The sequence below is a fragment of the Alternaria viburni genome (genome assembly GCF_023758015.1).
Source record: "Alternaria viburni strain BMP 2772 chromosome Unknown scaffold_24, whole genome shotgun sequence".
Taxonomy (NCBI): Eukaryota; Fungi; Ascomycota; class Dothideomycetes; order Pleosporales; family Pleosporaceae; genus Alternaria; species Alternaria viburni.
This window is the reverse complement of record NW_026055793.1, coordinates 1-24,407: the sequence shown is the minus strand read 5'-3', so window position 1 is coordinate 24,407 and position 24,407 is coordinate 1. Positions and strand designations below refer to the sequence as shown.

Here is a 24,407-nt window from a genome sequence, read left to right as displayed (position 1 = left end):
GACGTCACCGCGTCGAGGTGCACAATCCCATGGCAAGGAAGGAACTCCGAAGAAGCCCACTTTGCCTGAACGGGCGAAAGGAGAGAGGGCGATCATACTGGATGTCAAACTGCTTTTGGCTTGAAAGAGCAAAGGCCTTACAATATGTACAGGCATCGAAGTGCCGGTCTTGTGCGGGTCTCCAGGGTTCAGGAGCCGTTCCATAAGAGTCTGACAGCTCTCTGGCCGGCCTTGCCGCAACTTTGTGCGCGATTGCGCGTTCGTACGTGTGAGGTTTTCCTGAGGGTGCTAACAGGCGCCGTCCAAACCAGACGTTGAAAGCAAACTCTATGAGGACGGAGGATAGGGTAGGTAGCGCCCCCGTGCCGTGCCGAACCACCATTTTTGTGCCCTACGAACGTTCCCCGCTTCCCGATAGTGGTCTCCAGCTTGGAGGTGGCTTTCGTCCTCATGACTGCTGAACTCATTCCAAAGTCCAGATATTGTCCTCATCATTGCTGATGGTGTGCGCAGGGCGAGTTGTACGCTCTCATTGGCTGGCTAACCCAAGCGAGTCGTGACAGCCAACGAAAAACGAAGAAAACTCATACCGTGGCACCTGGTGCTGACTTTTCTTCTACCCGATCTTGCCACATGGCTTACAAACGACTCGTAGATTTTGCAGAATGGAATGCCTGATCTATGTCGCGAGCGTATGATATCCCAGCGTTCCTTGTCCGTTTTCGAAAAAACAAGAAGGCCGGATCAGTTCACGGCTTCTGCACTAAGCCAATACGGCCGAAGTGAGACCGTTCCTGGGAGTTGTACTAGACAGACTACTCAGATGCTCCAAAGACTGCTTTTGTCATAAGCAATGTTGATGACTTTGCTTTCTTGCTTGAGGTTCGCGTCGAAACTGTGGTGTCTTGCCGTTCAATCCTGTTGGTCCATCTGGAGACGGTGGCGCCACAATCGATACCGGGACGGCAATTCCGTCAACGTTCGCAAATGCGGAGAACTAGGGGCCTTAGCCAAGGTGCCTGGATTTAACATGCGGAAATGGCAACGCAAAGGGTGTTAGAGCTTCCTTCGGCGCTACTCCGGCGCAGGGCTGCTCCTTGTGAGTTTCACCAGTTGAGGTGACCCACTTGACTAAAAACCCGATAGCGGGACTGACCCAACAGGGCAACGACAGCCACACACTTGGGCTAGACTCCGCGACAATATTTACTTGTCAAAAGTTGGCAGCCAAACATACTCCAACTTCCTACCCGACTTCCGGAAGTTGGTCACATCCGACCACTGCCGAGGTGCTGGTTCGAGAGAAGATTGATGGAGGGTGTTGCCATCTCATTCTACTCTCCGCGGCCAGACACCAAGCTTGTATCGTCCCAGGCGGGACGGAAGCTCCGTTCGAATGCGACGCCAGCCAGGCGCATTGGCAGCCGTTGTCTTGTGATTCCACTTTCCAAGAGAAATCGGAAGAATCTGACCGACATCGTGGAGAAAGAGCTGGGTATGGTGTGCCTTGTGGAAGCCATGACGGCTGCCATGTCAAGAGTGGGGTGCAGGCTGCTCAAAGATGCGTACGGGCGTTTCGGGTTCACGAAACATCAGATCGACGAAGATGAGTGAGCATCCGCGACCGAGTCATTTGATTCTCCGCGGCTGCAAGGCTGGCGATAACCTGATCGTCGTGGACGACGACACCCAGACGTTCATCAATGGATGTAAAGAATGACTGTGCTCGGGAGTCGTGCGGCGAGTACTAGATGTAAGAGATAGTCGTAGGCGTAAACGTAGCGAGAATGGTGCCGGGAAACTGTAGCCACAGCCATTGATACCGTTCTGTTCAACGCATGGCGGAACAGGAGAAGCTCGAGCTGGGCACTTGATGCTTGCAACTTACTGCGACGAGCGCACGCGAAGAGATGCGCATTGAAAGGACACATTACAGTGAACAGTGAGAGGGTCTCATCGCGCTCCAAGCCAGGAGTATCGGACTGCTCACCCGGTAACCTGGTTCTTTCTTGCCGCCGCACATTGCTTTTGTTCGACGCTTGTGTTGACCTACTACAACTGCGGACTCAAAACCGGGCTCCCGGTGGGCTTTTGGTTGTGAGAAGCACGGCAAAGGGGCGGGCACCTGCTTGTACAAGTCAAGCTCTCTTTGCGCCGAGCAAACACCGGGTAAATGCCCCGCGTGAAACCTCCATCTGGGGCCCCGTGATCGAATGCAATATATTTGAGCAAATAGCAATCTCTTAAATAGATTGTCGAAGGTTCTCTGCATGTTCTTCCGGACCGTTCTGCGCTGTCAAGATCTTGCGGCGAGGGTTCGAAACAATTGCGACCTTGATAATAGGGCCGAGGCAGAGCTTGCGGCCAATGGCAGCAACAGCCGCCAGGTCCATTGACGATGTTTACTAAATGCAGGCTCCAAGACATTGCGGCTCTTATATCCTGTAATATGTTGAAATTGTTACATGCATGCAGTCCATTAGTACAGGAACAGCCCGCGGCTTCATCTGGTTGTCAAAGCAGCTATAAAGAGGCTCACGGTTCGCACCTCTCCAAGCTCTGCAAGTCCTTCCTTCAAGTTCACGTCTAGTCAATCGTTATATCATGGCTCCTTACACCCTTATCGCGGCGACCCTTCTAGGTCTTGCTGCTGCCCAGACGCCAGGCAACACACCAGAAGTGCACCCCAAGCTCACCACCTGGAAGTGCACCAAAGCGGGAGGATGCAAAGAGCAGAGCACCGCTATTGTCACCGACTCAGCTTCCCATAATATCCACCAGAAGAACTCAACACTCGGCTGCGGAAACTGGGGTAGTGCAGCCGACCCGGTTGCGTGCCCTGATGAGGAAACATGTGCGAAGAACTGCATCATGGAAGGCATCCAAGACTACTCCACGATGGGTGTCTACACTACCGGAGGCGAGCTTCGTCTGGACATGTTTAACCCCAGTGGCGGCCAAGCTAGCCCTAGGGTCTACCTCTTGGCCGAGGACGAGGAGAACTACGAGATGCTTCAACTGACTGGTAACGAGCTGGCTTTCGACGTCGACGTATCGAAGCTGCCATGCGGCATGAACGGCGCCCTTTACCTCAGCGAGATGGAGGCTGATGGTGGACGTTCTCAATTGAACCCAGGTGGCGCCGCCTATGGCACAGGATACTGTGACGCTCAGTGCTTCGTTACACCATGGATCAACGGTGTAGTAAGTACAAGCTGCCTTCTCTCTCAGTACTCATGCTTACTCGTTCCAGGGAAACGTCAAGGGTCAGGGTGTTTGCTGCAACGAAATGGATATCTGGGAGGCAAACGCTCGCTCCAACCAAATCGCGCCTCACACCTGCAGTACTGATGGTCTCTTTGGCTGCACAGGCGATGAGTGCGGCAAGGCTGGATTGTGCGACAAGAACGGATGCGGAGACAATCCCTACAAGCACCGAAGCTCTCCAGACTACTACGGTACTGGCCTTAAAGTCGACACCACGAAGCCTTTCACCGTCATCACCCAGTTCCCTGCCAAGGACGGCGTTCTCCAGGCCATTGTCCGCAAGTACGTCCAGGACGGCGTCGTCATTGAGAACGCCAGGAAGGAGATCATTATGGACCAGGAGTTCTGCAGTGCTCAACCTGGTGCTGAGATGTACAGCAAGCTTGGTGGCCACAAGGGCATGGGTGATGCTCTGGCCCGCGGTATGGTTCTCGCGCTGAGTATCTGGTGGGATGAGAGCGGTGCCATGCAATGGCTTGACGGCTCAGAGTCCGGATCCGGACCATGCAATGCGACTGAAGGCTTCCCTAAGGCGATCCAACAGATTGAGAAGGCACCTACAGTCACCTTCAGCCAGATCAAGTGGGGTGAGATTGGATCCACATTCGCTGGCTCAAACTCCACCATGCGCCGTTGGACTGCGTAGGCAGTCCGCTTTCAAATTAGCTGTAAATATATGAATGAGCGTTTCTGCCGAGTAACGAGCCCACATATTTGTTGACGTGTGATGGCGATGAATCAATGTGCGTTTGTCAAAGTAGCGATGATGTGTTAGCGGGCTCGCGATTGTGTGACTTGGATCTGCTGATATCATCATCAAGATCCTCATCGTATGATCGGGCATGAAAATGGTAACTGTGAGCTCTATGAGTGCGCGCGTTGGTGTCCCGAAATGCGTACGCGCCTGACGTGTGATGATTGACAAACTCCTCTGACGCGGGGCGGGCGGCCGATGCGGAAAGCACTAGACTCCTTTCGTCATTACTACGTCAACACCCGACACCCACGATCTTCTGGCCATAGATCTTTGCAGTAACAACGAGGATTACACCCTTCGGCTGCCGGACTGTATGTTTGTTCGGTTACCCCCTGAGACCGCCGTGCGCATGAAACCGCCGTTTCGTCGGCTTGCTGGTAAGCCCTTACAAGTCGTCGACTTTCGCAAACCATGTATTTGTGTATACGCTGTCATCTCAGCGGTGGATTGATCATTGCGCTCACATTATTTGTTAAGTTGCGTATAACTATAAGCGATGAGGCAAGATGTGTGAGACCAAACAAGCGCTCCTACATATCTACTTAACAACGCAAGTGTCCACATATGGCATGCTACCGCTGACCGCCATCCAAAGTTCGTTCACACACCCAAAGCAAGCTCTTCCACGAAAACTCTCAGACCATGTCAGCAACCGATAGACTTGACTCCGGCAAGCCATCGGAATTGGACACCAAATCGACAATGTCAGGGTCAACGATGACATCTACTAAGTCTCTTCTTCATTCTCTGCTCCCTCGTAAGCAGTCAAAAGACACTCGTAAGACGAGAAACTCGGGATCGCCAGCCGACACGGCGCAAGGTGGATTGAACAGGGCCGAAGCTTTAGTTTTCTGCGCGATACACAAGTAGGAATGTGTTCAATTAATCTTAGATTACGCAGGCATCTCTTCCACACTGATGTGATCGCATCGACACCCTATTCTGGGTGCAACGCTGTACAGCACAAGGTGTACATTATAATATATCATATCTGCAACGCTACAACCTGAATCACCAGCCTTGAAACATAGCACATGCTCGATGAGCTATCTTCCGATCTTTTGCGACACGGCTCTACTCATTCTGCCCACCCCATCACATCGCACAGAGGTCTCATAGGCTGTTTTCACTATGGCACTTTCGCAATATAATGAGTCGCAATTCAGCATCTAGATCTAGACTCACCAACATATTTCCGATTGCAAACGCTGAGCGTTTGCACACGAGACTTGGTAAGTCTGCTCTTCTCCTGACCTATCATTGACCACAGGCGCCTGGCTTGTGATTCCATCATAGGGCGAGACCCCGCTACCGCATGGCGTGATGATCATGACCATATTCACTGGGAGTCCCTCACGCCTCAGGCATTGCTCCGACACCGTTTGCGACCCGCGAGGTAGGTGCGTTAGGCTGCGCAGAATTACATACACTATGCATCAGGCACTTCTCTCAGACTTAATGTACGGTACTAAGTACAGTTTCTTCCTCTCTATCTTCCATATTCTATACCATACGAAAGAACGCAAGTATGTCTGTTGTAAATTTCGGATCCGACATCGAGTTTGTCGAAGGCGATAATCAGTAAGTTGCTTTGAAGGTGTTCAGGCTATTGTCGCCGGCAGCGCGTATGATCACGATCACTGTTGCAGTCTGATGGTCCATTGTAGCCACCTGCGTTGATCATAGCACTGGACGTAATCGGGTGTTATAGAACTGAAGCTAACAGGCTCTTTTTATTAGGCTATCGACGTCTCCTGCTAGCGCGAGCGATTTGGCTGAAGATGAACAAGTCATTGTACCAGACATCGGCTTCTCGGGCGAAGAAAGCGGCGACGATGTGTTCTTCTATGACGCTGCTGGAGAAAACACGATGTTTCGCCGAGGTAAGAAGCGATTCAACAAGGATGGAGTGAAGAAAGGAACGATCAAGACTGCACGGGGCAGTAAGATCACGAGCGCCAGTGGCCCACTCTCTCACCTGAGCACCGCCGCGGAGAGCCTAAGTGAGTCTAGTAAGACACAGTTATACTGAATAGTACTTATACTTCTCAGGCAGCTACCAATTTCCTTCTTCCCAAACGCTCCATCCCTCAGTCACGCCAACCAGTAACCGAGCGGAATCTCCATTGTTTGAACCTGAAGACGGAGAAGCTTCTGACCACGCCTTACCTGCCCAAGGAAGTACATTTTTGAATCGCCCGAGAACCCAAGGCACATACAAATATAGCGTCATGGACGGACTCAAGCGCGCAAAAGTCACCAAGGCGGAGGTCGAGAACAACATCTCCGTACTCATGCCCCAGGACAAGAAAACCAGCACCCGCCCCCTCGTCGAAGAAGACCCCGAAAACATCCTCATCAAGACCCTCCGCCAAGATCAAAAACTCCTCTGGAGCGAGATCGCCAACCACCTAAACCAAGAGCGCCTCTCCAAAGGCGAACCGGCAACCTTCACCGATGCCGCAGTCTACAGCCGCTTCGTCCGCAACGCCCCCCGCATCGCCACCTCCGTCGGCGAAATCGGCTTCGACCCAAAGGACTACATGCACCTGCGCAACCCAAACCAGTACTCCAACGCCGAAGGAACAGGTGTTCTTAGCAAGGCGGGCAAGAAGCGCATCAAGGACTTCAACAACGCGACGGAGCTCAAGGACAACTTGCGCCATGCCGTTCCCTCAGAGGTACACGAGAACGATTTGGAGACGCCGCAGATGACGGAGCAGCTTATGGATGCGGTGGCGAAGTGTGAGCGCAACTTTTGGAAGTATGTCGCGGATGAGTTGGAGAGGGCGACTGCGAAGATGTATGATGCTGAGAAGCTTGCGGAGCGCTATCATGCTATTTGAGGTGGTTGGGAAGTTTTGGTCTCTCAGATGGAGGGTAGATTAGGCGTATGGTTGAATTTGGAGGTACCGGTGTAAGCGAGACGCTCGATCGGATTCGGAGATGAGCAGTCGGTTGGTGTCATGCTAGGAGGTACCTACGAGTTTGTTACTTTAGTGGTAAATTGATCTTCGTGATTAATTTCCAGGGTATTGAGAACGAAAAGACAATCAATGTCTCATTTGTGTAAGCCATTTCGCCAAAGTGAAAGCTTCCTTGGTTCATCAAAGGGTGAAATCTATGCACGTCGTAATATTCGCTGACCGATCTTGTCTATGAAACACCTATTTACATCTACATCGACGTAGCCTTTAAGCTTTGCTCCACGCAAGCATATATGCCCCTAGCGCAATCTCTTCGCGTTTAGCAAGTGAAAGTAGGTGGGCCGGGGTTGGTGTAGCTTGTAGGAATGGGGTAGTTGATGTTGATCTGGATACCCGGGTCGGTAGCCTTGTACGCGCCAGGGAACGCGACGAGGTTCGAGGGCGCCTTGCTGCCGCCACCGGTAACCTCAAGCTGTGCGCAAGACAGATAGAACTGGGCTCCGCCTACGCTCTGAGCAGTGTGGATGGCGATGTGCTCGTTGCGCATCAGGTATTTTCCAGGTGCAATGCACTGAGGGATCTTGATGTCGTAGGTGGCAGCGCCTGCGCGAAACAGTGTTAATATATGCCAGCAGAGCGAAAGCGTTAGGGAATACATACTCAGCCAGGTCAACTGGGAACCGAACTTGGGCTGTTCGGCGTAGATTCGGAACCAGACGGCGCCGGTAGGGTCCCAAGTGTTGATGTCTGCACCCTCTGGTACCTTGGCAAGGTACGACTGGAAGGGACCCGGGTGATAAGCGTTCGGGTTGACGCTGACCTTTACGTTCGAGCCAGCAGCAACAGTGGTGGTCGCTGTTCCTGCCTTGAGTTGGTTGCAACGGATGTCGTTGCTTTGCACGTTGCCGACGAATCCATTGTCCTGCCAGTTCTTGGCTTGACGAACACTGGTCCAGGCTGCGGCACCATTGATGCTTGGGAGAGTGTCTTGAGAGGTCAGCTAGTTTCTTCGGACGACGTGCAGTGCATCGGGACGTACAGTGAGCGCTGGCGACAGACGCAGTAACTGCTAGCAAAACAACAGAGGACTTCATCTTGGCGAGGATCTTTGGCTGAACCCGGAGACGAGATGCAATGAATATGCAGTTGGTACCGGCATATCAGCATCTCCCGAGCGACATATATACTCTGTCTCTGGCTCCGGGCTGGCTCGTTCGTTACGAGACACCCACCGGCAATAAGGTCGAAAGAGCCGTACCCATCGCGAAAGACCCGAACCTTGAGCGCGAATTGGTTGTAAGCGAAGGTGTACAAGACGATGTGAGTGTTGCATAGATTACGAGTGATGAAGACAATCTATTTGGTGTGTGAGGCGGCTACCAGTCGTACAACGCTAGCGACGGATGCCGCTGCCGATTTTAATTGTGGCCAATGGCAGCACCGAGCTTGCTTGAAATGTCTAAATTGCCTACGTCAACGCCATGGATCAGGCAATATACAATTTACGAGATGCGATCACACGAGTCCAGATATTTGGCCTGTCTCTCCACATCGGGTAGACACAGCCTCAAAGACAGGGCGATTGCCAACCTCCGGATGTCGAACATCGCTAACGCCACGGTGAGAATTCAGCGTTTGCATGCGGGAGATAAAGTCTAGAAGCATCATGTACTGTTCTTGCTCTATGGGAAAGACTAGAAATAGCCACATGGTAAGCGTCTCTCGGAACGCGAGTTCTACACACGCTCTCTCGGCTCCGCGTCCTCACTATCGTGTCTCGCCCCGTACTTGCCATCATCTGCACCAGTCACAACATTCATATCCTCGTCGGCAGCCACATCGAAGCTTCTACCTCGATACTCTGGTCCCAAAGCCGTGAGTAGGATGACGTACGCATACACGCATCCCATGAAGATGCAGATCACTAGCCCGTACTTGTAACGGGTTGTCTTGCCTTTCGGTGGAAGTGGAAATCTCTCGCCAATAGTCGCTTCGATAGTCGATGAGGCAGAAGAAGCAAGGTTTCCGAGTTGATAAGATGTACCGACGACAAAGGTGCGGAACGATCCTGGCGAAAGTTCCATGAGGTGGATAGGGATGACGCCCCAAGCACCTTGGACGCAGAATTGTTGGAAGAAGGCTGCGGCGATGACGGCGTTCGTGGAGACGAACGTATAGGGATAGAGTAGAGCGCCGCCGATAACGCACATGACGACGATGCTGATACGGCGACCGAAAATGGATGAGCAATAACCGACTACGGTACCACCGGTCATGGCGCCAAGGTTGGCGACGACTTGTGTGACTGTGACCTGGTTGGAGGAGAAGTTGTACTGGTTACTCAACATGGTCGGGTACAGGTCCTGGCTTCCGTGCGACATGAAGTTAAAGCCTGCCATGAGCAAGACAAGATACACCAGCAAAAGCCAATGGCGCTTCAGCGCAACCTTGCCTTCCTGAGCAAAGACCTTGGCTGCGTTGGGTTGTTCTTCGCGTATTCGCTTGCGCTCGAGGTAAGCGTTCGTTTCTGGGAGGCAGAGACGGAAGATGATGAACAGAACTGGTGGGCCTGCACCAAACCAGAACAGCGGTCGCCATTCGTGACCGACGGTGTTGACGAACGCGCGTGCAAATACGGTGGCTAGGAGGTACCCGAATGCATAGCCCTGTTGTAGCATACCGGAGATGATACCACGGGCCTGCTCGGGGCAGTCTTCAAGGGCTGTGACAGTGTCAGCTATCTAAATGACGCGGGGATGGGAAGGAAGACTTACCAGTGGCAGCAGCATTTCCATACAGTCCACCCATGGCGATACCGAACAAAGCCCTCACTCCCAAAAACTCGTTGTAGGTTGAGCAGAACCCTGTGCCCAGCTCCAACACGATGAAGAGTAGATTGTTGATGATAAAAGGCCACTTCCTTCCATACCGATCAGCCGCCAAACCAAAGATGATACTACCCACACTTCGCAGCATGAGGACCAATGTAATACCCCATGTGATATCCGCCTTGGTTTTACCAAAGGTTTCGGCAAGATCTTCCACGGTGAGGGAAACGGTGAAGAAGTCGAACGCGTCCCAGGTCCAAGCAACGAAAGCGACTAGGAAGAAGAGCCATTGCTGGAGATTCAGCATACGCAGGAGCGCGATGGGGTTGGCGACCTTGTCGTGGGCAGGCTTGAGAGTGGGGATGCGCGTTGCCATGTAGCGACCAGCCGACATCTTTGCAGCCGGTGGCGCGAACTCGCGCTGCTCGGTAGTGTCGTATTTCTCGTCCGACATTGTGAATTGAGGACAACCCGCGGGCAACTTCAAGGCGCGAGGCGTGAGGGGAAGTGCTGTCTTCTTTCTCCGAACGAGATCGACAGACTTGCTGAGCTTACAAGAGCTTATAAGGCACCGCGGGCGCGACGCTTTCTTTAATCCCACTAGACATGCACGCGATCATCGTTGAACCTTCCGGAAACGAGACAACAGATAACCAGTGCGACCCGAGAATGCATCTTCGACATCCTCATGACGTCCCCGCAACCCCGCATGTTGACCTTCCATCCAATGGCACCCCCGCGGACAGCGGCACGATAGACCAGAGTTGGCTAGCAGGCGACATGGAATGGAGCACACGACAGGGGCTACTGCGTGCTAAGAGTGGTCAAGAGGTGATAAGCGTCGCTTGGCTTGGAAAAGACGGCACAGCGAAGCTTTGTTGAAAGACGCCGAAAAGCTTGGTCGACGTCAAAGGCTTGGGGCGCCAACGGTCTGAACGCGCTGCACTCAGATATCCGCGGACTGTTGGAGATAAGTCAAAGCTGTGGGCTCGCAGTCGATACGACACTGATAGTCGATGCTGTTTGTGGAAGTTGGTCTCGCGAGCTGGTTCTAGCTCATAATGCGTACCGGTGTTGGGTCGTGAGGATGTTCCAAAGTGGAGTGAAGACGCGGTGCTGTCCCAAGGGTAGCGCGTCCACCGGCTTATCCCCGCATCTGGGGTTCTCTGAACACGGCATTCTCGAATCTTTGTCACGGCAGCATTCATTATGACTGCGAGATTGAAGCAGCCCTGCATAAGAGCGCATATAACGATTGCATCATTTCAAATGTGATTGGAAAAGGAAACCAGAAAATAGGCGTTGAGCTAGACACCGGTTGCAGGATACCATACGCAGCCGACGCCCTGGAGGCAGATCTAGCTCCGATGTTCGCGACCGGGTCGTCGCTCGGCAAAGTTGCTGGACGCCTGGCAGACCTCCAATCAGTCAGAGGTTCTGACACGGGAAATTGGAAAATGACCATGCTTTTCATATTGATACCGAGACTGCAGTTCGTTGCCCAAAGCTAAAAGGAAGATACAAGAAGTCTAATCGCAATAAAACGCTCATACACGCCAATTCCGAAATGCAATGCTCGCGAACTCTTGTTCGTTGCGAATAGACCAAAAGGTTACATGCGTCGTTGCAGTGACTCAAGCTCTGCTTGAGACAGCCCGGGAGCTCTCCGCAGAGCTTGCCCATTCTTCCGTGAGTCGCTCCAATTCGGTCATGCGAAGCGCCTCCTCGACACTCTGGACAAAGTGTCTTGGACCCCCACACATCTCGATAATACCGCTCTTGTCGAATAGCTGGTAAACGGGACTGGACTCTTGCGGCACCCTGCAGAAAAAGACTCTGACATCCCGCTTCCTGTAAGACTCTACAATCTCAGCCAGGACCTGGGCGCCAGCACCATCGAGCGATGTGACACCGTGAACATCAAAGATGACGTTCTTGTTGTGTTCTGCACGGCGAACGCGCGGTAGGGCAGGGTGCGCGTTCTCCGTACCATGGTCCTCGAGGCGACGCAGACGGGTCTTCAGGTTGCCGGTGTTGGCAAACGTCAGAGGCTCGGGGATCTTGACGATCAGGCACCCTTCAATGAATTCGACATCTCCGGGGTGATGTTCCGCGTTTGAAAATTGGTTGGTAGTTCCAGGCACGCGGCCTAGAATCTGAATGCGTGGGCGAACCGAATGACGAATCAGACGCAGAATAGAGAGACCGATACCGACACCAATACCACGTTTCAGATCCCACACGATGGTGATGAAGAAGATGAGACCCATGAGGATCAACTCTGACCAGCCACGGATCTTGAGGAAGAACTTGACATCGTGTGGTGCCTCCTCAACGAGTGAGTATGCTACGACTGAGACCATGGCGCAGAGAACGCCTTTGGGGAGGTAGTAGAAATACGGCAGCATGAAGATGGTACACAGAATAGTGATGATGGACAACAAGACTGAACTCATTGGCGTCAAACCACCAGTGGATGCATTGACCTTGGAGCGACCGTAGCCACCGAAAGCTGGAAGCGCCATGAACAGTCCACCGGTTATGTTTGCAGTACCCAGAGCGATGAGCTCGCGGTTCGCGCTTAATGGCATCTGGACGCCGTCCTTGGTGTGGTCACCGCTGCCCAGCGACTTGGCAGCAACAGAAGACTCGAAAAAGCCCAACATAGCAATAATCAATGCCGTGTTGATGGCGTCAGATACATACTTGAGATGCGAGGTCTCGAAAGGGAAGTGTACGGTGAAGAGTTTGGCGCTGGAGTTGACCTCTCCCAGGACAGCGAGGCCTTGTTGGTCAAGACGATACCTCCAGGTAAGCACAGCAGATAGCACGACAACGACAAATCGGTCAGGGATGTAGGCGACGTTGGGGTATCGTGGTTGCAGTCGCTTCTTGAACTCTCTGCAGGTTTGTTAGTGAGTCCAGCATGAAGATGGTGTCTCGCAACATACCGAAAGAACATGATGATGAAAAAGGCAGTGAAGGACATGGCACATGTGAGTCCATGGGCGCGTCCGACATTGCGAAAGAGAAAGACGACTTTGTCCAAGCAACTGCCGTGAGACACTTGATCAGCAGCCAGTCGTGCGAGCCCCATCTGGGGAATGAGCTGGTCTACAAAGATGACTACACCGATGGCGCTGATGAAGCCTCGCAAAAAGGGCCGGCTCAAGACATTGTCCAGGAAACCAAGCCGGAAGAAGCCTGCAATGAGAATAAAAGCACCAGCCATGCAGGTCACGATGCCAGCAATCTCGGCATTACGCCTACCGTCGTTGTCGCCAGTAGTACCCTTCTTGATGTTCTCACGCACGATCTCGCCAATGAGCAGCGAGCCAGGCGCCTCGGGACCAACGATCATCTGCGGACAGGTGCCGAGTACGGCGTATATCAAAGGATTCAGGGCGAAGCTGTAGAGACCGTGGACGGGCGGCAGGTGGGCGAGGTTGGAGGCATAGGAGAGAGCCATGGGGATGTAGAACGAGGCCATGGTGATGGCTGCGATGAGGTCGCCCTTGAAGTAGCGCCACTTGTACTGCTGCGTCCAGTTGAGAACGGGAATGTAGTACTTGAGGTACATCATGCGCTTGTCCTTGATGCCGTGGCGCTCAGCAAGCCAGCGCGTCGTGCTCATCTTCTGCCCGTTCCCCTTGTTCAGCACGCCGTCTGCAAAGGCGTCGCCTAAGAGAGCGTGTGCCTCGTCGGGCGCATCGCCCTCTGCCGTCTCGCGGATGCCAGGGAAGGTGCCACCGAAGCTCTGCTCCGAGTGGATGCTACCCGCGAAGCTGCCATAGTTGCGATGTGCCGCCGGCCTTCCCTCGGCCCGGTTGAAGGTGCCCCAGTCCTGCTGGTTCAGCAGGCGCGTGCGCACCGTGGGCTCGAGGTCGATCTCGATGATGCCGCCGGGGGGAGCGACTTCCTCATGGGTTGAGTGTACTGACGTCGCATCCGTCGTCGGGTGGATGCCGTCGGTAGAGAACTCGAGGTCGTGGGGCGCGGCGCTGCTCGACGGCTGGGGCTCGTCGTCGTCGTGATAGCGGCGGGGACGCATGGTTTCCTCGGGCGAGCTGGACCTGTCCGAGGGCGCATGAGCCTGGCGGAGCTGGCTGGGCGTCGAAGGCGCGTGTGCGTGCCGGGCACTGGCATTGGAAGAGTCGCGCGAATGCGAAGCCATGCTGCGCGATAGTGATAGTGATATCGAGGTGCAAGCACCAGCGAATCGGAGGCGAGGTAATAGCCGTACTATGGACGGCGACGCGAGTGCGAGCAGCTTTTCGCAGCAGCAACCATAGCGCTCCCGAGGCAGAACAGACGAGAGAAAAGCATGGACGTCGTGGTGCAGCGTATTTTCAACGCCGGCAGAGGATCCTCCTAGCTTGCTCAGTCCAGCGCCGCCGGCCGTCGAGCAATGCACGTGCGAGACGCTGCAATGTCATCCAGACCGCCGCCCCACTACTGGTCAGATATGTCTCAAGCCTCACGTCGCGGCTGTGGCTATGTCATCGCACGTCTCTATGGGCCAACGGTGCAGCCCTGCAGTAGCGCCGTTCTCGGAGCTCGAATTTGGAGTCCCGGCGAAAAAGGCCATGGAGTCATCGTGGGCTTCAGTCCGCGCCGACTATTCCCCACACTCCGAGATCCGATTCACTCATAAACCAAAGTAGCTACAAAGAGGCATTGAATTGAGCACTCTTTTTGAACATCCAAAGACGTCCAGTCATCTACCACACACCATGTCGTTCCCTACACTACACGCCCGCGCGGAGGCCAAACCGCTTGAGCACCGTTCATGGTGAGTACACTAGACCAATTTATGTATATACTTGACTAAGAATGTACCCAGCCTCACTCCCACCACCACCAAGAAGCTGCTCGATGCTGGCTACCCCGTCGTCGTCGAGCGGTCGCCCAAGGACCCCAACTACGCCCGCATCTTCAAGGACGAGGAGTTCGAGCAGGCAGGCGCGACCCTCATCGAGGAAGGCGCATACAAGAACGCGCCCAAGGACAACCGCATCATCATCGGACTTAAGGAGCTACCCGAAGACAAGTTCCCGCTCGAGCACACCTTCGTACACTTTGCGCATTGCTACAAGCAGCAGGGCGGCTGGGAGAACGTTCTTGCTAGGTTTCCCCGCGGTGGAGGCACACTGTACGACCTCGAGTTCCTGCAGGATGAATCAGGCAGGCGCGTTGCGGCCTTTGGCTACCACGCGGGCTTCGTCGGCGCTGCCCTGGCCATCAAGGTTAGTCCACTCGACTACTGCACTACCACCATACTGACATCTGCTAGACCTGGGCATGGCAACTCACCCACCCCAAAGGCGAGCCCCTTCCCGGCCTAGAAACCTTCACCGAAGGACGGGGATACTACAACAACGAGAGCGAGCTGATTGCCCAGCTCAAGGAAGATGTTGCCGCTGGTGAGAAGGTTGCTGGTCACAAGCCCACCAGTCTGGTACTGGGTGCCCTCGGACGATGCGGCTCCGGCGCTGTCGACCTGCTAGAGAAGATTGGTTGCCCAGAGATCAAGAAGTGGGATCTGGCTGAGACCAAGGAGCGCGACGGCCCCTACCCCGAGATCGTCGAGTCTGACATCTTCGTCAACTGCATCTACCTCTCCAAGCCCATCCCGCCCTTTGTGAACAAGGAGAGCCTCAAGTCACCCACCCGCAGGCTCAGCGTCGTCTGCGATGTCTCATGCGACACCACCAACCCACACAACCCCATTCCCATCTACGATATCAACACCACCTTCGACAAGCCCACAGTCGAGGTCTCTGTTGAGGGTGACGGCCCGAGGTTGTCCGTCATCTCCATCGACCACCTTCCGTCTGCGCTACCCCGCGAGTCCTCAGAGGCCTTCAGCAACGCTCTACTGCCCAGCCTCATGGCCCTCAAGGACCGAGCATCTACACCAGTATGGCAAGGCGCAGAGAAGCTGTTCCAGGAGAAGGTCCAGACGCTACCAGGCGGTGTCCCCAAGAAGGAAGTATAGGACTTCTCGCTTGTAGCATCCTCAGTGCTGATATGAAGTTACGAAATGAAGAATAGAAATGAATCACCATATGCATGGCACCGCCAATAGCATTCCAACTGGTCCTGTCACTCCATTGATGACCACTGTGCTAATGGAACTTACATTCCTCGATATCTTGTCAAATCTGTCACAAGGACTACGACGAGGCTGTTTCTACTCAATGGATCGGTCATATGGTATACAGACCTTCCTACGAGCCTCCCCTGTCAGCAGAGACGATGAAACCCGAGCCATCAGTGAAATCGGCTCACCGCAAAGAATCGATGCGTATAAGAACACGTCGTCTTCTGTAGTAAGAATCACCGTAGAGGTTGTCTGATTGAGTTCGTGATCGTAGCTGGGTGCACTAATTTCCCGCCTTTGCGGCGTCAATGCGATCCGTGCATCATGCACCTGTTGGCATATTCATCACACTACTCGAGTTATCTGAGAAGCCTTGTACCATGCTTGATAGTTCATATCGTCTTTGTGAAAGCATGCCTTCGTCGAATACCCACGATGGCTCTGTTTGATTGGAGCCTTGGCAAGTAAGATAGCCTGACGCGTCATATGAGGATCAACACGCGAGTAAGACCGGGACGGCCCTCTTCAACAACGTGCTTCTCACGCCGAGACACACCCTATCGACAAATCGCGGCGCGCAAAGAGCGCGATAATGGCAAATCGCCTCTTCAAAATCCGTGTGAGTGCTTGCAATGCGCCGCAGACCGGGTGTAATGTTCGCGCGGCCAACCGTGTCAGAAGCGCTCTCACCGCTGCCCAGAATGTGTGTATTTTCCCCGACGTCAGACGTGACGAACCTCTTATCCCGTTCCAAGCGATACCGAACCACCAATACACTTTCATGAGAGTCGCTTGCATATACATTGAATAGATCACGATGACAACTGTAAGTGTAAGGTGCCTGCCCTCGCGGTCATGCTAGAAGAGCCGACCACCACGGCATGAACCTGAACTGCCATCGCCGGATGCACAGCCCCATGGCTTTCCAAACACTCGTCTCTTTTTTGCGACTTTTGCGACCAATAATCAGAGGGCGGCTGCTTATTTCCTATTTTGAAACATCAATCTGACTACACCAACACCTTTTGGAACTTAAAAAAAAATTAAACCTAAACACCCGTCTAGGCGTTGAGGCATGTCAGATTGACTCGGCCCTAATCAAGCCACCAAAGGAACGACTTATAACACCGTCTTACCTCATCTTCAAACATCGACCTGTCATCTCATCATTCCACGTTTCCCACACCAACCTGGCCTTCCAAGTATCTCAATCATACAACCTCAGTAGCAAGATACGCGCTCGCGTTATTACCATGTGGAATCAGCTTCGCTCCTCCTTCGGCTTCCTAAAACCGCCAGAGTCCATGCATCGATACATGCCTGTCGGCCAGGTCTCCGCGACGCGCTCCCGCACCCGTCTCGCACTCATAACGGCATCCTGCATCATCGTCGCTCTCGCTATCCTCTCAATATCTACTCATCCCCTGGAGAAGGCGAGGCAGTATGGGATACTCAAGTCTAGCGAGGCGTCCATGCATGACCCCATACCCAGCATTGTACATTATGTGCAAATAAAAAAGGACGCAACATCGACCCTGAGGTTTCCGTTCTCAAGCTTCCTGACCATGTGCGCCGCAGTCATGTACATTGAGCCGACGCAGATCTACATGCATACCGACTTCAACGACTCCGAGATTAGGAATGCCAGCGAACACGGTGACCGGTGGACCAAGGCAGTCATCAACACCTTCGCAAACATCACCACCTGGAACCGAGTAGATGTGCCCAACTTTGCCGGCCAGAACCAAGACCAGGAAATCTCTGCTATCCAGCACAAGTCAGACTTTATCCGCTGGGAGGCCATTGCGAAAATTGGCGGGATCTATATGGATTGGGATGTTGTACCTCTGCGACCTCTCACGCCCCTGCTCAACGCTGGCTTTGCTTTTGTCGGCGGCCGACATTATGGCGGCGCACGCGAAGGCGGTGGCATCAACGGAACCATCAACAACGGTGTTTTCTTGACCAAGCCAAACAGCACAATGGCGCGAATTGTCGTGCGCGAGCAACATGCCGGCTTCGACGGTAGATGGGAAGCAAACCTCCAGAGCATGACCAGAATCGCCGAGCGTCTCGTTCCAATCCCGAACGAAGTCCTGATACTTGACCGCACCGCTTTTGCCCCCACACACTGGTTTAAAGAGAGCACTGACCCTCTCTTCAAGCCCAACGAAGGCAATCCTTCACCTGTTCCCCAGCTCATCAACTCCACCGACCCGATGGAGCTGTACGACAATGCCATTGCAAACAGACGGAGACGTGCGCAGTGGGAGATGGACTTTTCTTCGACATACATGCTCCATGGATTCGCCATGCATGAATACTACAAGTACATCAACCCGAGCACTATCTTGAGCAGGACCAGCAACTTTGGTGTCGCGACGTACGATATCATGAGACATATGGTGGACCAGGGTTACATCAGCGGAAACGAAGGGGATGACCGCGCCGAATCATGACAGGTACATACCGACTTGTATGATAGATTTCATTACGTTTCTGTATAATAGACGTGGTCGTGGCCTGTAGCCACCAGATCCAGATCGCTTAGTGAAAGCATTATAGACTCTTACAACCATTTCATCTATCCGCTTTACTTGTAGAGCTACACTATCGCTGCGAGACTGCATCTGTTTATAGTATTAAATCCCTGCATATCTATTCTAGAGGGCTATACCTTTGTACGCATGTAATAGTCTGTTCTTATGTATAACAAGGTTACTGCAATACGCTTGCATATTAGCATTATAACGTAATAGTAGACACCTTTTTAAATTATAAATTAAGGCGCGTATATAATACTTAAAATTATATATATATATATATAGGCGTAGCTTAAGAGCCTATTTACACAATAGTATATAGTGTAGAGATTTAGGCATAATTAATATATAATTAAGAAGGTAGTATAGTATAGTATATAAATAGGCTTCTTACGTAATTTACTTAGAAATCTTAGAAATACTAATTATAATTAGTAAATAATACTATTTACTATATTAATTTAATTTAGAAGCTTTAATCTAACTTTAATTAAAATAATAATAATATTTTCTAAATATTTAAATCTTTATACTTTAGATCTAATTTAGACTTTTTTTAAAAGTAAAGAAGTATTAAATAGATATTAGAAAGTATTAAAAGACTTTAAGCTAGTATATTTTAAAACTACAAATAAAATTTTAATATTAATATAAACTATATTACTATTAATTAAAATATAATTACTTACTTATAGTATAAATATTAGCGCTAGAGAGATAATAAATAGGTAAAGATAATTAAGTATATAATAATTATTATACTACTAAAGAAAGTTAAAATAATATTTTTAGCTATATATTTAAAAGCTAAGTAACTATATATTTATATTTATATAATAATAACTACTTTTTAACTTTAATATACTTTTTAAAGTAGTAAAAGTATTAATTTACTCTACTAAAAGTAATTTTATTAAATTTACTATAATAAGTATACTTAGGTAGAGTTTAAACTTAAGAATTTAAAGTATAGTATATAAACTTAAAGCTTTAATAAGTATTTAATTATACTTATTATAGTAGAGTATAAATATATAATAGAGAAATAATACATAGTTAGTAACTTTCTATAGTAATTTAATTAAAAATATTTTCTTTTAATAGCTTATACTTACTATATAGAACTATAAAAATTAAAAAAACTTATTTTATAATATTTACTATAAATATAGTACTTTAATAATAATAATAATAATAGTATACTAATAAAATATAGTAGTAGTAGAAGCTTTTTAAGTAAACTTAAAGGTAAACTTAAAAGAAGTAATAAGTAAGCTATAAAGCTATTAGGCTATAGAGATATTAAAATATCTTTAAGAAAGTTTTAGTAGTAGAAATCTTAGCTAAAAAAGTAGTATAAAAAGTAAAATATAAAGTAATCTATAAAGTGTAGTATAATCTTAAATAAGAGCTTCTTTATTAGCTATAAAACTAGATAAATAACTATAGTACTATATATATAAACATTAGGTTTTAAATAATATTAAAGTATAGTATTATAAATCTAAAAATAACTATATTATTAAAATATAGTCTAAAATATAGAAGCTTATAAGAGATTATATAATACTTTATATATAGAGAATACTTCTTTTTATTTTATATCTTTTTTAAAACTTTTAAATACTTTAAAACTTTTAAGAATCTACTAATATATCTAGTAAATATAAAGAACTTTCTATTTTAAATTTCTCTTTTATACGTACTATTAAAACTTTAGTTTTTATTATAATAATAATACTTATTATAATAAAGTATACTACTTTAGTAAATATTACTAGCTATATAAGTAGTATATTTAATATTATAGTTTAATTAAAAACTTTAAAATAAAAAACTTATAGTATATAGCTATAAGAATCTAGCTAAAAAAAAAGCTTTTATTAAAATAGTAAAAAGTAAATAAAAGTAATTATAACTAATAAAAGACGCCTTATAGCTTTATATATTATATATAAAGACTATCTTATCTAGATAACTCTTTTTTATACTATTAATATTATTATATAACTATAGTTTTAATAGCTTAGTATATTAAATAAGAAGCTAGATAGTTTAGAGCTAGTAACTAAAAATAAGCTTAAATCTATTAAGCTTATAGTAAGTAATATTTCTCTTAGCTAAAAGTACGTAGTACTTTACTAGCTATATAAGGTAGTATATATATAGTTTAGTATTAGACTATACTAATAGATACGTAATAATAGATAGAATAGATAATAAATATACTAGAAAATAGTATAATATAGCTACTAATATAGCTAAGCTTCTAAGTAAAAAGAAATAGTATATAGAATTATAGTAGCTATAGATAGAATAGATAGTATAATTATAGTAAGTATAAGTTAAGTAAATAGAATATAGTAAGTATTCTTAATTAATTTAAATTATACTTAGAATTATAGTAGCTAAAAAGCTTTAAAAAATAGAAAAAGACTAAAAAAGTAGCTATATATAAGATATTAGGTATAAGAGAGTAGTAGTAAAAAAGCTAATAGTATATTTATAAGAATCTTAATCTAAGAAACTAGTCTTTATAAAATATTCTCTAAGAATATTTAAAGGTATTAAATAAGTTTAAAAAGCTTAAATAAGATAATATCTTCTTCTATTTTATAACTAGTAATAACTAGTAAGTATTCTAAAGTATATATATATATAGAGTAGCTAATTATATATATATATTTATATATAGATCTAGAAAGCTATCTAATATAGATTATAAATAAGATAAACTTAAATTTTCTTAGCTTAAAGATAGTTATATATAAAAAGGTAGCTAAAGTTACTAGAATTAAAAAAAGATACTAGTATATTAAAGCTAAAGCTATAATAATAGCTTAGTTTATTTAGATAGTTCTTTAAGTATATAAAAAAGTAACTAGATATATAGTAAGTAGATATAGAAATGTATATAGCTATAAAGTAGTTACGTTTTAGTTAGTACTTTAGTATTAGAGTTTGTTAATTAACTACGTATTCTAATTTTATTAAATTTTAGTAATTATATCTATTCTAGGTTAATTCTTCTATACGCTATACGCTGCTATAGCTATTATTCTTAGTATCTATTAAAATAGCGCTATACTAAGACTATCTAAATAATATTTTTATTACTAAATAAAAACTTTATAAATACTACTTTGTTCTTATTTATAATAATAAGCTAACTAATCTTAACTATTAGCTTTCTTATTTCTTCTATCTACTACCTAAAATAGTATACTACTATCTTAGCGTTAAGTCTACTAATCTATATAGTTTCTAAAATATCTTACTATCTCTTTATTATAAGTATATAGCCTTCTAGTTCTATTACTACTACTATAGCTTTACTATTAATATTTTAGATCTTAAAGCTATATTTAGTAGCTTTAAAAGAAGCTACTTAAATATTAGATATACTTATATATATACTACGTAGAATCTTAATAGTCTTATTAGTTTATAGCTTTAGAGTATTAATACTTAGTTATTTAAGTATATTTATTATAAAATTTATAAGCTTTATTATAGTAAAAGCTATAAAAAAGATAGCGTAGTAGTTAAATATAAAGAATATTTTATAGCTTTTAAGTTAGTAAGAGTAGTAATAATAAACTAATAGTACTTACTTAGTATTCTAGGTAATATAGTATAAGAGAGAAAGAAAAAAAGAATTAGAGTAGAACTTTATATATAAGGCCTTCTTTTACTACTATAACTAAACTTTATAGTCTTTATTATTTCTTTATATCTAAAAAAGCTTATAGAGTTTTATTATACTTATTATAGAGGTACTTTCTAATAATTTAAGAATTTTTTTATTTATAGCTTCTATCTAAGTCTCTTAGTCTAAGACTATTACTAAGTATTTATTACTATAAGTAGATAAAGAGTCTATTTTCTTATAAATTTACTTATTTAGAAGTAGTCTATACACTTTATTACTCTTATACACCTACTTAATTATAGCTATAAAGTATAGACTAAAAAAGAAAAAAAAAACTAAAAGATACTAAGAATATATTTATAAAGAAGTAGAATAATCTAATAAAAATATTAATAATTTAATTTAATAAGTAATAAATAAGTAATACTAAAGTAGAATTTATAAAAGCGCTAAAGGTATAAAATAATCTAGAGAAGTATTTTCTTCTTACTTAAGTAATATTTATAAACTATATAGTATAATATATTAGCTAAGTATTATATTAGTATAAGTATTTAAATATATATAGTAAAGTAGTAGATAGTAATAGTAATTATATAATAAAATTACTAGTAATACTATTCTTATTAAAGTAGCTAAATATAGAGCTATATTTAGTATATTAGTATATATATATAATATAATATAAGATATATAGTATATATATAAGTAATTAAAATTTATATAGTATATAAAGTAGTATATAAGGTAAGTATATAAGTATATATATAGATAAGTATATAAGTATAAGTATAAGTAGGTATATAGATATATTGTAAAGATACTAGCTAAGTAGCTACTTAAAGTTATAGGCGTATAAAGCACTATATAGTTTTAGTAGACTTAAGAGCTCTAAAACTATATATAGTTAGCGTATATAAGTAGATTATTTTAACTTAGACTAGAGAGTCTAGATTAAAAAGCTCTAAACTTATCTACTTAAAGCTTTTAATTTATTATAGTATTACTTAAAATATTATTTTTAAAATTAGTTTTAGTAGTAAGTACTACTTTTATTTTAGCTATTTTTTTTTTAATTTAAAAAATAGTATTTATAGAATTAGTAGCGTAATTAGTATAAGTATTCTTAGTTTAAGTAGTATAAACCTTAGTTTTAGTAGTATAACTAATAGTTATAGTATTATAATTCTTTACTTTATAGCTACTAATTAGATACCTTTATATCTAGTATTATAAGTAGTAAGAAGAGATAGTAAGCGTAATTATAGTAGCTCTAAACAAAATAGAAAGTATAAAAAAGTAGTAATTATAAGTTAGATAGCTAGAATATAGTAGAGATTTAGATTAATTTAAGTTATATATTAAACTATAGTAGCTAAAAAGCTAAAAAAAAGCTAATTAAGAGTATAGTTATAAGAGTATAGTAGTAAAAGGTATACTTTAAAAAAAACTTTATTTAGTATAGAAGAATATATTTCTAAATATTTATTATATAAATATCTTCTATCTAAATATATTCTATCTAAGATCTAAAGTAGAATAGAATAATATAGATATTTTCTAGAAAGTATTTTAAGAAGCTAGGTAAGTAGAGTATATACTACTATATATATATATAGGCGCTAATTTAGTATAGAAAAGTTAAAGCTCTTATAAGTAGTAGATTTTATAAATCTAAATATAGTAACTTTTATTAAAAGTAAAAGTATAAAAGTAGTAAATACTATAAAAATAAGCTTACTATTAAAGATAGAGCTTATAAGGTTATTTAAGAAGTTTATTAAAGATATTAAAGTATAAGATATATATATATATATAGAGTATAGAGGTAAGTACTAATAATATATAAAGATATATAATTCTTTTATAAATATAAAGCTTTAAAGATTAAGTAATTTAGTAAAGTATAATATAAGTATTCTTAATCTAAAGAGTAAGAGCTAGAGTATAGTAAGTAGAAAGATAAAAGTAAGTTATAAGAAGTAAATAAAGACTTTAAGAAATAGAAATAGCCTAGTATAATACTTAAGTATCTAAGTACTAAGGCGTATAGTATAATATATTAGTTAAGTCTTATATTAGTATAACTATTTATATAGTAAAGTAGTAAGTAGTAATAGTAATAGTATTATAATATTACTAGTAATAGTATTTTTATAAGAGTAGCTAAATATAAAGCTATATTTAGTATATTAGTATATATATATAATATAATATAATATAATATAATATAATATAATATAATATAATATAATATAATATAATATAATATAATATAATATAATATAATATAATATAATATAATATAATATAATATAATATAATATAAT

General features: G+C 44.9%; 7 protein-coding genes across 7 annotated transcripts; 4 read left to right on the top strand and 3 right to left on the bottom strand.

The window, feature by feature from the left end:
• Positions 1–2,604: 2,604 nt before the first annotated feature.
• On the top strand, positions 2,605–3,913 carry J4E79_009238 (uncharacterized protein; the record flags this gene model as incomplete). The annotated part of the gene is made up of 2 exons (XM_049358088.1): positions 2,605–3,204; positions 3,254–3,913. The coding sequence occupies 2 exons, from the start codon at positions 2,605–2,607 to the stop codon at positions 3,911–3,913; spliced, it is 1,260 nt and encodes a 419-aa protein (XP_049207304.1).
• Positions 3,914–5,552: 1,639 nt separating this feature from the next.
• On the top strand, positions 5,553–6,870 carry J4E79_009237 (uncharacterized protein; the record flags this gene model as incomplete). Its single annotated transcript, XM_049358087.1, has 3 exons — positions 5,553–5,605; positions 5,765–6,027; positions 6,077–6,870. 3 exons carry the CDS (start codon positions 5,553–5,555, stop codon positions 6,868–6,870), a joined length of 1,110 nt encoding a protein of 369 aa, XP_049207303.1.
• Positions 6,871–7,270: 400 nt separating this feature from the next.
• On the bottom strand, positions 7,271–8,045 carry J4E79_009236 (uncharacterized protein; the record flags this gene model as incomplete). The annotated part of the gene is made up of 3 exons (XM_049358086.1): positions 7,271–7,554; positions 7,612–7,938; positions 7,991–8,045. The coding sequence occupies 3 exons, from the start codon at positions 8,043–8,045 to the stop codon at positions 7,271–7,273; spliced, it is 666 nt and encodes a 221-aa protein (XP_049207302.1).
• A 642-nt stretch (positions 8,046–8,687) lies between these two features.
• On the bottom strand, positions 8,688–10,233 carry J4E79_009235 (uncharacterized protein; the record flags this gene model as incomplete). The annotated part of the gene is made up of 2 exons (XM_049358085.1): positions 8,688–9,673; positions 9,726–10,233. The coding sequence occupies 2 exons, from the start codon at positions 10,231–10,233 to the stop codon at positions 8,688–8,690; spliced, it is 1,494 nt and encodes a 497-aa protein (XP_049207301.1).
• A 1,180-nt stretch (positions 10,234–11,413) lies between these two features.
• On the bottom strand, positions 11,414–13,953 carry J4E79_009234 (uncharacterized protein; the record flags this gene model as incomplete). Its single annotated transcript, XM_049358084.1, has 2 exons — positions 11,414–12,680; positions 12,731–13,953. 2 exons carry the CDS (start codon positions 13,951–13,953, stop codon positions 11,414–11,416), a joined length of 2,490 nt encoding a protein of 829 aa, XP_049207300.1.
• Positions 13,954–14,512: 559 nt separating this feature from the next.
• On the top strand, positions 14,513–15,777 carry LYS5 (holo-[acyl-carrier-protein] synthase; the record flags this gene model as incomplete). Its single annotated transcript, XM_049358083.1, has 3 exons — positions 14,513–14,571; positions 14,623–15,025; positions 15,073–15,777. 3 exons carry the CDS (start codon positions 14,513–14,515, stop codon positions 15,775–15,777), a joined length of 1,167 nt encoding a protein of 388 aa, XP_049207299.1.
• Positions 15,778–17,135: 1,358 nt separating this feature from the next.
• On the top strand, positions 17,136–18,341 carry J4E79_009232 (uncharacterized protein; the record flags this gene model as incomplete). The annotated part of the gene is made up of 1 exon (XM_049358082.1): positions 17,136–18,341. The coding sequence occupies one exon, from the start codon at positions 17,136–17,138 to the stop codon at positions 18,339–18,341; it is 1,206 nt and encodes a 401-aa protein (XP_049207298.1).
• Positions 18,342–24,407: the final 6,066 nt, after the last annotated feature.